Raw genomic sequence first — 10,418 nt, forward strand, 5'->3', positions numbered from 1 at the left:
AGTTTAATTGCTATTTTAGCAGTCTTCTGGCCAACCTCTTACTTACCCAGCTTGCTGAATGTTACTTATTAACCTTTTCTTGTAGTTTATCCCATTGATAATGCAAAGTACTTGTGGTGCTCACAAGAATGCATGACCTTTGTAAAAAATAATGTTAAATGTATGATACTTTTTTGTGGCATATGAATAAATCTAAACATATTTCATATCCTGGTTTGTATCTTCTCAGACTGTATGGGGATGAATCCGAACTGCATTTCTGGACTATTGCTGCCCACTATTTGCACAGTTTATCCCAGGAAAAGCCTGCAAAACCAGCAGACATAGCTATCCTTCAGGAACAGCTGGTTAATCCCTTGGATATATGCTATGACATACTGTGTGAAAATTGCTACTTCCAGGTAATTCAAAGAGTTAAAAATATATTTAATAAGAATGTCATCAGCATAATAAACGCTCAGCATTGTAACCTTCTTCTTATCTCACAGCTTTTCCCTATACATATTTCACTTTCATTAGTAACATGCCACTGGATTAAATCCCTCCCTATTATTTAAAAATAGAGAGGGTGTTCCAGAAACTCTCAAAATACTTCCATGTCTTTTAAATGCTTCTTTTTATTTCTCGTGGTGTTCTTACACTTAAAATATCTTTTTCTTCTTCATGCAGAAATTCCAACTTGAAAGGGTGAATCTCCAGGAAGTGAAGAGATCAACGTATGATCATACCAGGAAATGTGCTGATCAGCTTCTTCTCTTGGGCCAGGTTTGTGGGTAATATTTGAATTTTTTATTCTTCTTACCTGTCCATTTTATGTACTTACCCTATGCAAGTGAAGTTTTGTCTAATTCATATCTGTTGTTTCATACTTTTATTCTCACAGTGCATAGTTTTTGCTGTCTCAATATGTTATTACACTGAAGACTCTGTGTAATGGCATGATCTGTGTTGATGCTTGGTGTTACTTGCTTCAGACTATTTAATTTTCATGGGAACCTTATAAAAATCTTTCTTTCCATCTTGTGACTTGAAATAAAAAAATACATTTTGAGTTTCTCAGAAATAACTAAAATGTAACATCTTTGTGGTAACTCAGTCTGCACTTCGTACTCTTATTTTAGGTAACGGGATGCATGTAAGCTTTTGACAGATCTGTGCTGTGCAATGAGACGTACAGAGCTGCTCACTGAGACCCTGACATGAATATTGTAGCATTTATAGTGTATATATAATGAGCTGTTCCCTACTAATGCAGTTGTGCCACATCCATTTCCAAAAATAGCTTTGGTATTACTAACTTGAACTTAAATGATTTCTATGCACTCTGGATTTGAGCACGTCAACAAATGTTACCTGTAAAATATGTCAGAAATACTTACTGTGTTTAAAATGCCAGTTTCTTGAATCACTGTACTGGATTTAATAAGTATTTAATAGGGCTTTTTGTTATTTCTGTAATTATCTAAGCTATCAAGTTTCATGTCTTAAAAAGAGTGAAAATATAAGTACTTTTGTTTTAAAGTGAATATGTTGTCATCAAATCTGTGTTTTGTTTCTCTACCAGACTGACAGAGCAGTACAGCTGTTGTTAGAAACAAGTTCAGAGAATGCACATTATTACTGCGATTCCCTCAAAGCTTGCTTGGTCACGACTGTCACCTCGTCAGGTCCATCTCAAAGTACCATTAAACTGGTAGCAACCAACATGATAGCCAATGGAAAGCTCGCAGGTAAAATGTGACTTTAATGTTACATTTGCTTATAAACTAGTAATTCTGAGCTTATTAAGGCTGCTGAAGGAGATGGGAGAGCAGAAAATGGTAACATTTCATATATTTTCCTTATGTTATAGCGTCTACAGTTGTTAACACAAAAATGCTCAGTAACTCAGTTATAAAGTTTAACTTGTTTTGATTAATTTTCATTGGAAATCGTATTTCTGGACATAATTCTCTTAGCAACTGTTTGCGCTAAAAGAGTCTGGGCACGTAAAGCTACGTATTTTCTACTTTCCTAGTGAAAGAATTAATTAAAAAATGGTTTCTAATTAGTGAATCTGAAATACGGACTTAATTTCCCTTCCAGTTCAAAACTTGTTTCAAGAAGTGTGTTTTCATACATGTACATGTTAATTTTGCATAATGCAAGAGATGTTCACAGTGTGATGATTGACTGAAATATTCAAAGACGTGCAGAGAAAGTACAAATGTCTGTACTTGCCTGGAAAAAATACTTCCACTCTGTGGACAATTAATATTTCACTGTTAATAACTGCACTGTGGACAACATTAATAAAGGATTATTTATGAAATCTGTTTATTTGATTTACAAAGGTTGTTATCTTTCTAAGTCCAGTGAAATTCTTGTCATTTGTATTTAGTACAGAGGTAAATGAGAGCTTTGTGAGGTCCTTCTAAGCTCTGTAGCCCAGGAAAAGGACCAATTAGGAGTTTTCAACGTTTTCATATGCTAAGCGAGAGGCTTTTTCTGGGGATGAATGATCTGCTCACATTTATATAGCATCTCATTTCTTCCTTAACTTATTAAATAGTGTGCTTTTTATTTTCCAGAGGGTGTGCAGTTGCTGTGTCTGATTGATAAGGCTGCTGATGCCTGTCGCTACTTGCAAACTTACGGTGAATGGAATCGCGCAGCATGGCTTGCAAAGGTACGCAATTTCTCAATTTTCAGTTTGCTAACATAAATAATACTTAGTATATGGAGGTATGGAGGCTGATGAGGGTGCTAAGGTCCTCCAAAATTAAAAAGCTGAAACTTCAGTTTGAAATATCTTCATCAGTTCTTTCCATGTGTTAAGCTACACCAAGCCAGTCCATTCAGTCAGTGTTGACAGATTCTTCTTCAGCCTTTTGACTGCAAAGGTCTGCCTTGATCATCCAAATTTGGGCCTAAAAATGGTTAGAATACTCAATTTTTTAATTTTTAAGCAGTGATTTCTGAAGTTGCATATAGCTGCAGCAGTACAGAGTTCATAGGAAACTACAAAAAACCACTCCTGCAAGTGGTTAAGTAATGAGGCATTTGAGTGACTGTGCTGAGCTCCACGTAGCTCGTGTGCTGATTTTAAAGATAGCACCAACTGCAGAAATTTGCACCAACTTCTGTTTTGGTATGCAGACATTATTACAGTAAAAGCACCTAGACACAGCATTAATTCTCCAAATTATGATGGACAGGAGTCAGTAAGGATGATCTTTCAGTATCTGTAAGTAAAGGTTCTGTTCTGTTTCCTGCAGAAAGCATGGAAAAAGTCGTACTCAGATTTTCTAAATGTATGAATCTCACTTTTAAGAAAAATAGAGATGTTTTGTCCTTAAGTTTTCAGCAAAGGATGAAGATTTCTGACTTCTTGATGCTTGAGATTTTAATAAAGCTTTGTGGTAAAAATAATCTTAATCACATGTAAATGTGGAGTGACAGGAGTGGAGATTTTCTGTATATGTGTATTTCTTCTTTTTCTTTGCTGTATTTGTTCAAGGGATTAGTGTTCTTTTTATAATAAAATTGGTAGTTTCAGATGCTTTTACTTCTGCCCAGAGTTTCTCACTGAAACAACTGAAGCAGAATTCTCTCTGTAGTTACCAGCTGAGAATTCATGACTGGCTTTCCCATCTCTTACAGGTTCGTTTGAACTCGGAGGAGTGTGCAGATGTGTTAAAGCGTTGGGTTGATCACCTCTGCTCTCCACAAGTCAACCAGAAGTCCAAAGCCATTCTTGTCCTCTTGTCGCTTGGATGCTTTACAAAAGTTGCGGAGATGTTGCACAGGTAAAGCTGAAACAGCACAATCTGTATTTTATCTTGTCCAAAATTGTTAGGCAAGTCACTGAAAAAACTGAAGCAGAATTCTCTCTGTAGTTATCAGCTGAGAATTCATGACTGGCCATCCAGTCTCTCAAACAAACCATCTCTTACAGGTTCGTTTGAACTCGGAGGAGTGTGCAGATGTGTTAAAGCGTTGGGTTGATCACCTCTGCTCTCCACAAGTCAACCAGAAGTCCAAAGCCATTCTTGTCCTCTTGTCGCTTGGATGCTTTACAAAAGTTGCGGAGATGTTGCACAGGTAAAGCTGAAACAGCACAATCTGTATTTTATCTTGCCCAAAATTGTTAGGTAAGCATTTGTGGCTCAGAAGTCAAGGGGGACAGAGGAAGTCTGCAGTTTGACTTCTGACATTTGTATCTATTTTAGCATGTTATTCTTTAATGAACTTTAACCTCAGAAGTGCTTCGTTTCTGTTTGTGGAACTGATGTTTTTGTTGCAATTTCAGGAAATACACTGGTATTTAAATTTGCTACAGGCTTTAAGATTGCTAGCACCCATTGACCATTAACAATTTACAGTAGCTATGATTATTTTGGAGTCAGTTGAGCCTTGATCTTTTAAAAATTTTGCATCAAATGCCAGTTCCTTGAGTGGAAGAAGGAAGGGGAGATGAAAGAAGCTTGGGAAAAGGGCAGTGCCAGCCTAACAGGTACAAAAGGAGCTCGAGGCAGTACATGGGAACAGTATGACCAGGGCAGCAGCATTCACTGCTGTGAGGAGTACACTCAGTGCTGTCGTGGTATAGAGAGTGCTTAACAACTGTGAAACACGAAGTTGCAGAGAGCAAGGTAGAGCCACATTGGAAACTGAGAGCAGTGTGTGCTGTGAACATGTGAGTATGTGTCATAGTGGCAGCTAAATGATGATAATATTTAATGTTGGTGATGATCAGAACTCTTGTTCAGGCCCCTGTGCAGAAGTGATTTGCCACTCCAGACCAAGGTGCAAAGTTTTAGAAAGCCTGTGTGCAAGTGTTTTTGTGAGATGTCCTGGAATACTTTCCTAGTTTGTGTCCTCACAAATAATTATCTTTTTTTTTTTCCTTCCATTTAACAGTATGAGGTACTTTGACAGAGCCGCTTTATTTGTTGAAGCTTGTCTGAAGTACGGGGCATTTGAAGTCAATGATGATACAAATATCCTTTTTATGAAATCCTGTACTCATACAGAGTGAGTGTGTCTGAGCCAAGGTTAGATGAACTGGTCTGCACAGGAATAGGGAGTTCCTGTTTTTATTGTCCAGGTTGTATAGTTAGAAGGAAGTATGAGGAAACAAGTGAAAAGGAGTTGTTTGCATTAATCTGTCACATTACCTCCTCCTGATTCTTTGTGGGGCCTGTGGTACTGGAAAACAAAATTAAAAAAGTAAACATAGGAGAGAAAAAACCAGATGATAAAATGTCCTTTGCAGAACTTGTAAATTATTACTGCAGCCTGTATAGTGAAAACAGTGGTTCAGTTACCTTTTAAACACTTTATCTCAGGAAAAAAAACCACTTCATTGAACCCCTCTGTACACCAACAGACTGGTTAGTGGTTGAAGTCCTTTAAGAAGGAGTCAGTGCTGAGACAGTGAAAACAAGGAGCATTAAAGGTCAAGATGTTCAGAGAAGAGCCACAAGGATGGTGAGGGATCTGGAGAACAAGCCTTATGAGGAGTGGCTGAGGGAACTGGGCTTGTTTAGACTGGAGAAGGGAAGGCTGAGGGGAGACCTCATCACAACCTACAACTGCCTAAAGGGAGATTGTAGAGAGGTGGGTGCTGGTCTCTTCTCCCAGGTGATGAGGAATAGAACAAGGGGAAACGGCACCAAGCTGTGCCAAGGGAGGTTCAGGTTAGAGATAAGGAGGAAGTTCTTTACTGAGAGGGTCATCAGAAGCAGGAACAGGCTGCCCAGGGAGGTGGTGGAGTCACCATCCCTGGATGTATTTAAAAAGTGGGTAGATGAGGTACTTAGGGATATGGTTTAGGGGGTAGACAGGAGCGGTTGGACGTGATGATCTCAGAGGTCTTTTCCAACCGAGCGATTCTGTGAAGATCAGATGAGCTGAAAACGTAATACTTTAAAAGGTATCTAAAGCATTGCTCAGTACAGTCTGCACATCTAACTGGGTGCTCTGGAAACTCTGAACAGTTGCTCTGACTTTTGTATTGTATGCAATAAATAATGACATATATGAAAATAATGCCTGATTGTGGTTTATGGCATCACTGCAGATGTCAGCTAGTAAATAAAAAAAACCCACTAATAAGTCATGTAGATAACTCCAGATCTAAACAAACTCCTGTAGTATGACCTTACAATTGCTTAACTTGCTTTGGAAGTTATGACATGGTACTATGGTGGCTACTTAGGTGTGTCTGAAATGTGCCTGGTTTAGTTTCCAGCACCCTGCACATTGCCTGATAAATGCTAATGTGCACTCGACAGTAGAATTTAAAGCGACTTTTCTGTCTGTATTTGTGCTGAAAAATATTGGATTAGCACAATTGGCAGCAATGTTCATCATTTTCAGCTTGAGAGAGCTAAGGAGTAAGAAGGAAAAACATAATCTGAGTTTTTTTTCATTTTGCTATTCATTTGTGTTTTCCTTAATGCTTCATTTACATAAATTGATCCATGCCGTATACGCAGATTATGCCAGAAGCTTGAAGCTCCTGGGCTTTAAACAGGGAGCTCTTCTCTTCGCCTCAAAAGCAGGAGAAACTGGTAAAGAGTTACTGACTGAGCTCAAACAGCCTAAAGAGGAAGTGACACAAGAGTAAGAGTTTGGTGTTTATGAGGAGATTTGGATGTCTCTCAGACTGAGATTCCATGGTGTGAAAATACAACTCTTTTTCTCTTGAATCCCTGTAATAGCTGATACACGTATTTTGATGTGTGTGTGGAGGCCAGATTAAGAACTGTTTATTTTTATGTTAAAATTGTCTTCGCTTTCAGGAGAGGGGAAAGAAGCCTGTGATAAAATTAGACAAGAATATTTCCAACTTCTTCAGCTACAGCAGAAATCAAATTTAAAAACGTACTGAAAGAGAACTATACCTGTTGTAAAAGTCTACTTCATTAACTTCTAAAAATCAAATCTTCCTAGTTCTTCACTGCTGTTGTATTTATATGTATAAACGAGTCAATCTGTACTATAAATATATAAATATGTTTAAAGAATAAATATAGATCACAGAACACACAGTTCTTTCCTGGAACATTGTGTTTCCTCAATCCAATTTTTCTGCTGGGGATTGCTGTTCTTTTAAATCAGTTCACTGCGTTGTAATTTCCATAACTGTCTGCAATGGAATCTTTAACAGGTTTACGTACAAAAGTCTCCTAACATTCCAAAACTCCATGAAACGTCCTTGTTTTCAATAAAGGTATTGTTACATTCGATGTCGTTTTCCAGTGTGCACTCCCTGCACACCTTAGGGACTGAATTCTGCCCTGTGTTGACTGGGTCATGGGACCAAAGGATGGGAGAAGGTCCTACCTCAAAAGCAGCAAGGTAGGCTCCTGCAGAGTATCTGGGAGACTAACACTGTCTCCACAGTTCTTGTTTTGTTGGTGATTTGAATGTGTGATTAACAATAGGTAAAAGAAGCATTGTGCAAAGCCAAAATGCTGGCTTTGTGATTAGGTACTTTGTATGCTAACACATCTGATGGTGCAGATGCTTAAGGGTGCCACCAGTGACATCTTTTCTAATTTTTGTGCCAGTATTTCAGTATTCGTAGAATACCAGGTTGGAAGGGACCACAAGGATCATCTAGGCCAACCTTTCAAGGTAAAAGTACAGTTTAAATGAGATTTAAGTACTTGTTTTCATTGTTGTTTCCTATGTCAGTTATCTTTTCTATTTATTCCTGTTTGACTGAGGAGTGGATGCTGGTGGTGAATTGCCCTTGCAAATTGAAGGCTGTGGCATGTGAAAATTAGTCTTGGCTAAAAAATGAAGTTATTCTTTTTACCAAGTTGTTGGAGTTTAGAACACAGTAGTGAAAAGAATCATATCATGGAAAAGGTCTTTCATTGGATTGTAATTCATGGCTTGTCTACTTAAAGTAACAGTGTGTTGGATTCTCCTTACGTTTGAGCATTTGTGGATATGTATTTGACACTGCTTCCTAGGGGAGCACCAGCTCTGGGACATCTTTAACTCCATAAACATTTTAGTTCAAATCTAAAATAGCATTTCTGATACAATTTGAAAGGTTAGTCTTTTCAATAGTGATGTTTTTCGCACAAATTGAAAATGGGAGTTTCATTGCTCTAAATAGGAACGTGGTTTAACTGCAGTGTATTTTATTTCTCTTGCCATGTCTTACATACACCATAAAATACTTTCTGTTCGATGTATTACGAACAGTGCTTATATAGTTACTTTAGCTTGGGAAAGTAAGTCTACAATTACATTTGCCTTAAGTATTAACTGGTGAGCAACAGAGTGGAGCAAAATTAATGAACAGCAGCGTAAATTCTGGCTCACGTTGTCTACTACAACACTCCTCAATTTCTACTCGTGGTTTTGGTAGCAGTACTCGTGGACAGAGTTAATGTAAGCACATGCAAACCTGTTCTGTGATAGATCACATAGAATTGTTTGTCAGTGGGTCTGGAAAAAAATCTGCTTTAATGTACACTTGGATTTATAAATGTAATGTTTTTTTAAAAGAAACACATTGCAAAGGCCTTTTAATACTGAATGTTTCTATTAACTTGTAAGTGTGAAGGATGCAGAATACTGTGTGGTGTTTCCAACTGAAACCTTTATGATGAAAAGAGTGTAAAAGTGATTGAAAAGTTTATTTAGATAATAATGCTGTCACAGTACAACAATAAAAACAAACTTTTAAAATCTGTGTGTCTTTATTTGATACAAAAACATCATCTGTTGCACTGGGATTGAGTGGTGGTTGTGTAATTGCTGTCATTTTGCCTTCTGGACCGGCACAATGCTCAGGGCTGGCTTTAGTAGAGGAAGTGATTATCCCTTGTACGTATTAGTCACATTTTCCATATTAGTACTAATGCAGTGTTGGATTTGAGTAGTTTTAACTCCCAAGCTTTTCTAGCAAACATTTGTACAGGTTAAGTTTGAGCAGGACACTGCCTGTGCTGTCTGATTTCTAAAAGCCCAGAAATAAGTGATGAAAGAAAAACGCTTGCTTTCTGTTTTCATGCCATCTCACAGATGATAATACAAGACTTCCTTTGCTTCTCAGCAGATGCCAGCGAGCGTTGGACATCTTGGTTTTGTCTCTGAGGCAGGAACGCTTCCATCACTGTGGGTAATCAGCTTCTCAGAAGTATGAAGTGCACTCAGCAGTGCTGAGATCCACAGCACTGCAGTCTTGTTTTTCTCCGTCCTCGTTCACAAAACTTCCCTCTTGGCTCTGAGGAGGCTTTTGTCACTTTGGCTTAGAAGTTGTTTAAAAAATAGAGATGGCTGATGTGTAATTGGCTTGTGCAGAACGAAATGTGAGAAGCTTCTCGCTTGTATATTTGAAGGACAAGCCTGAGAGCTTGGAACATCTAAAGAAACTGAACTGAATGCTTTTTAAAGTTTCTGATAAGTATGATTTTAACTCCTTTAAATCCCTTTGAGAATTCCTTCCTCAAACCACTGAATAATTCAAGTAGCAGCTGAAGTTTTTAATGAGTATTTTGCAGGTTTTGCGTTTTGAAGCTTCTGTCAACAGTGCAGTCTGTAATGCAGCCGTAACTGGGACCTGCGTTTGGCCATTCTTGGCAGTGAAGAAACAGTGGAGGACTTGGGTTTGAGAGCCAGTGTATAGATATTCTGTATTCATTTGTCTTTGAACGTGAGTCTTATATTAATTAAGCATGATGTTTGATTATTAGTAGCTATTTTAAGATTCATATGCAAAAGGCCAGGACCTTTGTCCATAAATAAGGAGTTTTTTTAAAAAATTTGGGTTGTCTAGATGAAGAACAACTAGACAGAGAACATCTTATAGCATGATTAGTGATTGTTACCCCTTTCATTATATTATATGAATCATTTTGGACTTGTACGACCAACAAAAATCCATGCATACGACTGAGTCTCCAGGGATGCCTAAGTTATCTTTATTTCAGTGAAGCATTCTGTAATTTATACATCTCTGAAGCTCATTCAGCCCTGCAGGCATTTTCTTTCTTTGTGCTCACGTTCAAACCAGTGTTTTACAACCAGAGAGAAGCTTATGGTAAATATTATCATGGGACTTTTGTGGTAGTACTTAATTTTAAAAACAAGGTTATTTTTTTTAGGTTCCTGATGTGATTCTTCTAGAAAGTTAAGTCCAAATTATTTCCATTCTATGACAATGGATTTATTTGTTCTAGCTGTAAATAAAAAGTCTAGAAAATAACCTAGCAGCTTAGTTTCAGTATAAGCAAGAACTGATTAGGGTTTTAATTGGAGCACGGTGTGCCTCACAATAAAGGCAGTCTCTATAAATTAATCATTGATTAAGTGTCTAAAATTGCCTAACTTGGATCAATTTCTGAAGTACTTTTCCAAAAATTTAGTTATATGTTGTGTATAGACACACATATTTGATCCAGCAGGAA

At 37.7% G+C, this 10,418-nt stretch overlaps 1 protein-coding gene across 1 annotated transcript; it reads left to right on the plus strand.

The window, feature by feature from the left end:
- Window positions 1-229: 229 nt before the first annotated feature.
- On the plus strand, window positions 230-3,788 carry LOC104540297 (WD repeat-containing protein 11-like; the record flags this gene model as incomplete). The annotated part of the gene is made up of 5 exons (XM_010184069.1): window positions 230-401; window positions 670-765; window positions 1,565-1,730; window positions 2,571-2,668; window positions 3,643-3,788. Coding segments are annotated over 5 exons (678 nt in total), but the record flags the coding sequence as incomplete, so codon positions are not given.
- Between the last annotated feature and the right edge of the window lie 6,630 nt (window positions 3,789-10,418).

Source organism: Mesitornis unicolor, unplaced genomic scaffold (genome assembly GCF_000695765.1).
Source record: "Mesitornis unicolor isolate BGI_N332 unplaced genomic scaffold, ASM69576v1 scaffold4185, whole genome shotgun sequence".
Lineage (NCBI taxonomy): Eukaryota > Metazoa > Chordata > Aves > Mesitornithiformes > Mesitornithidae > Mesitornis > Mesitornis unicolor.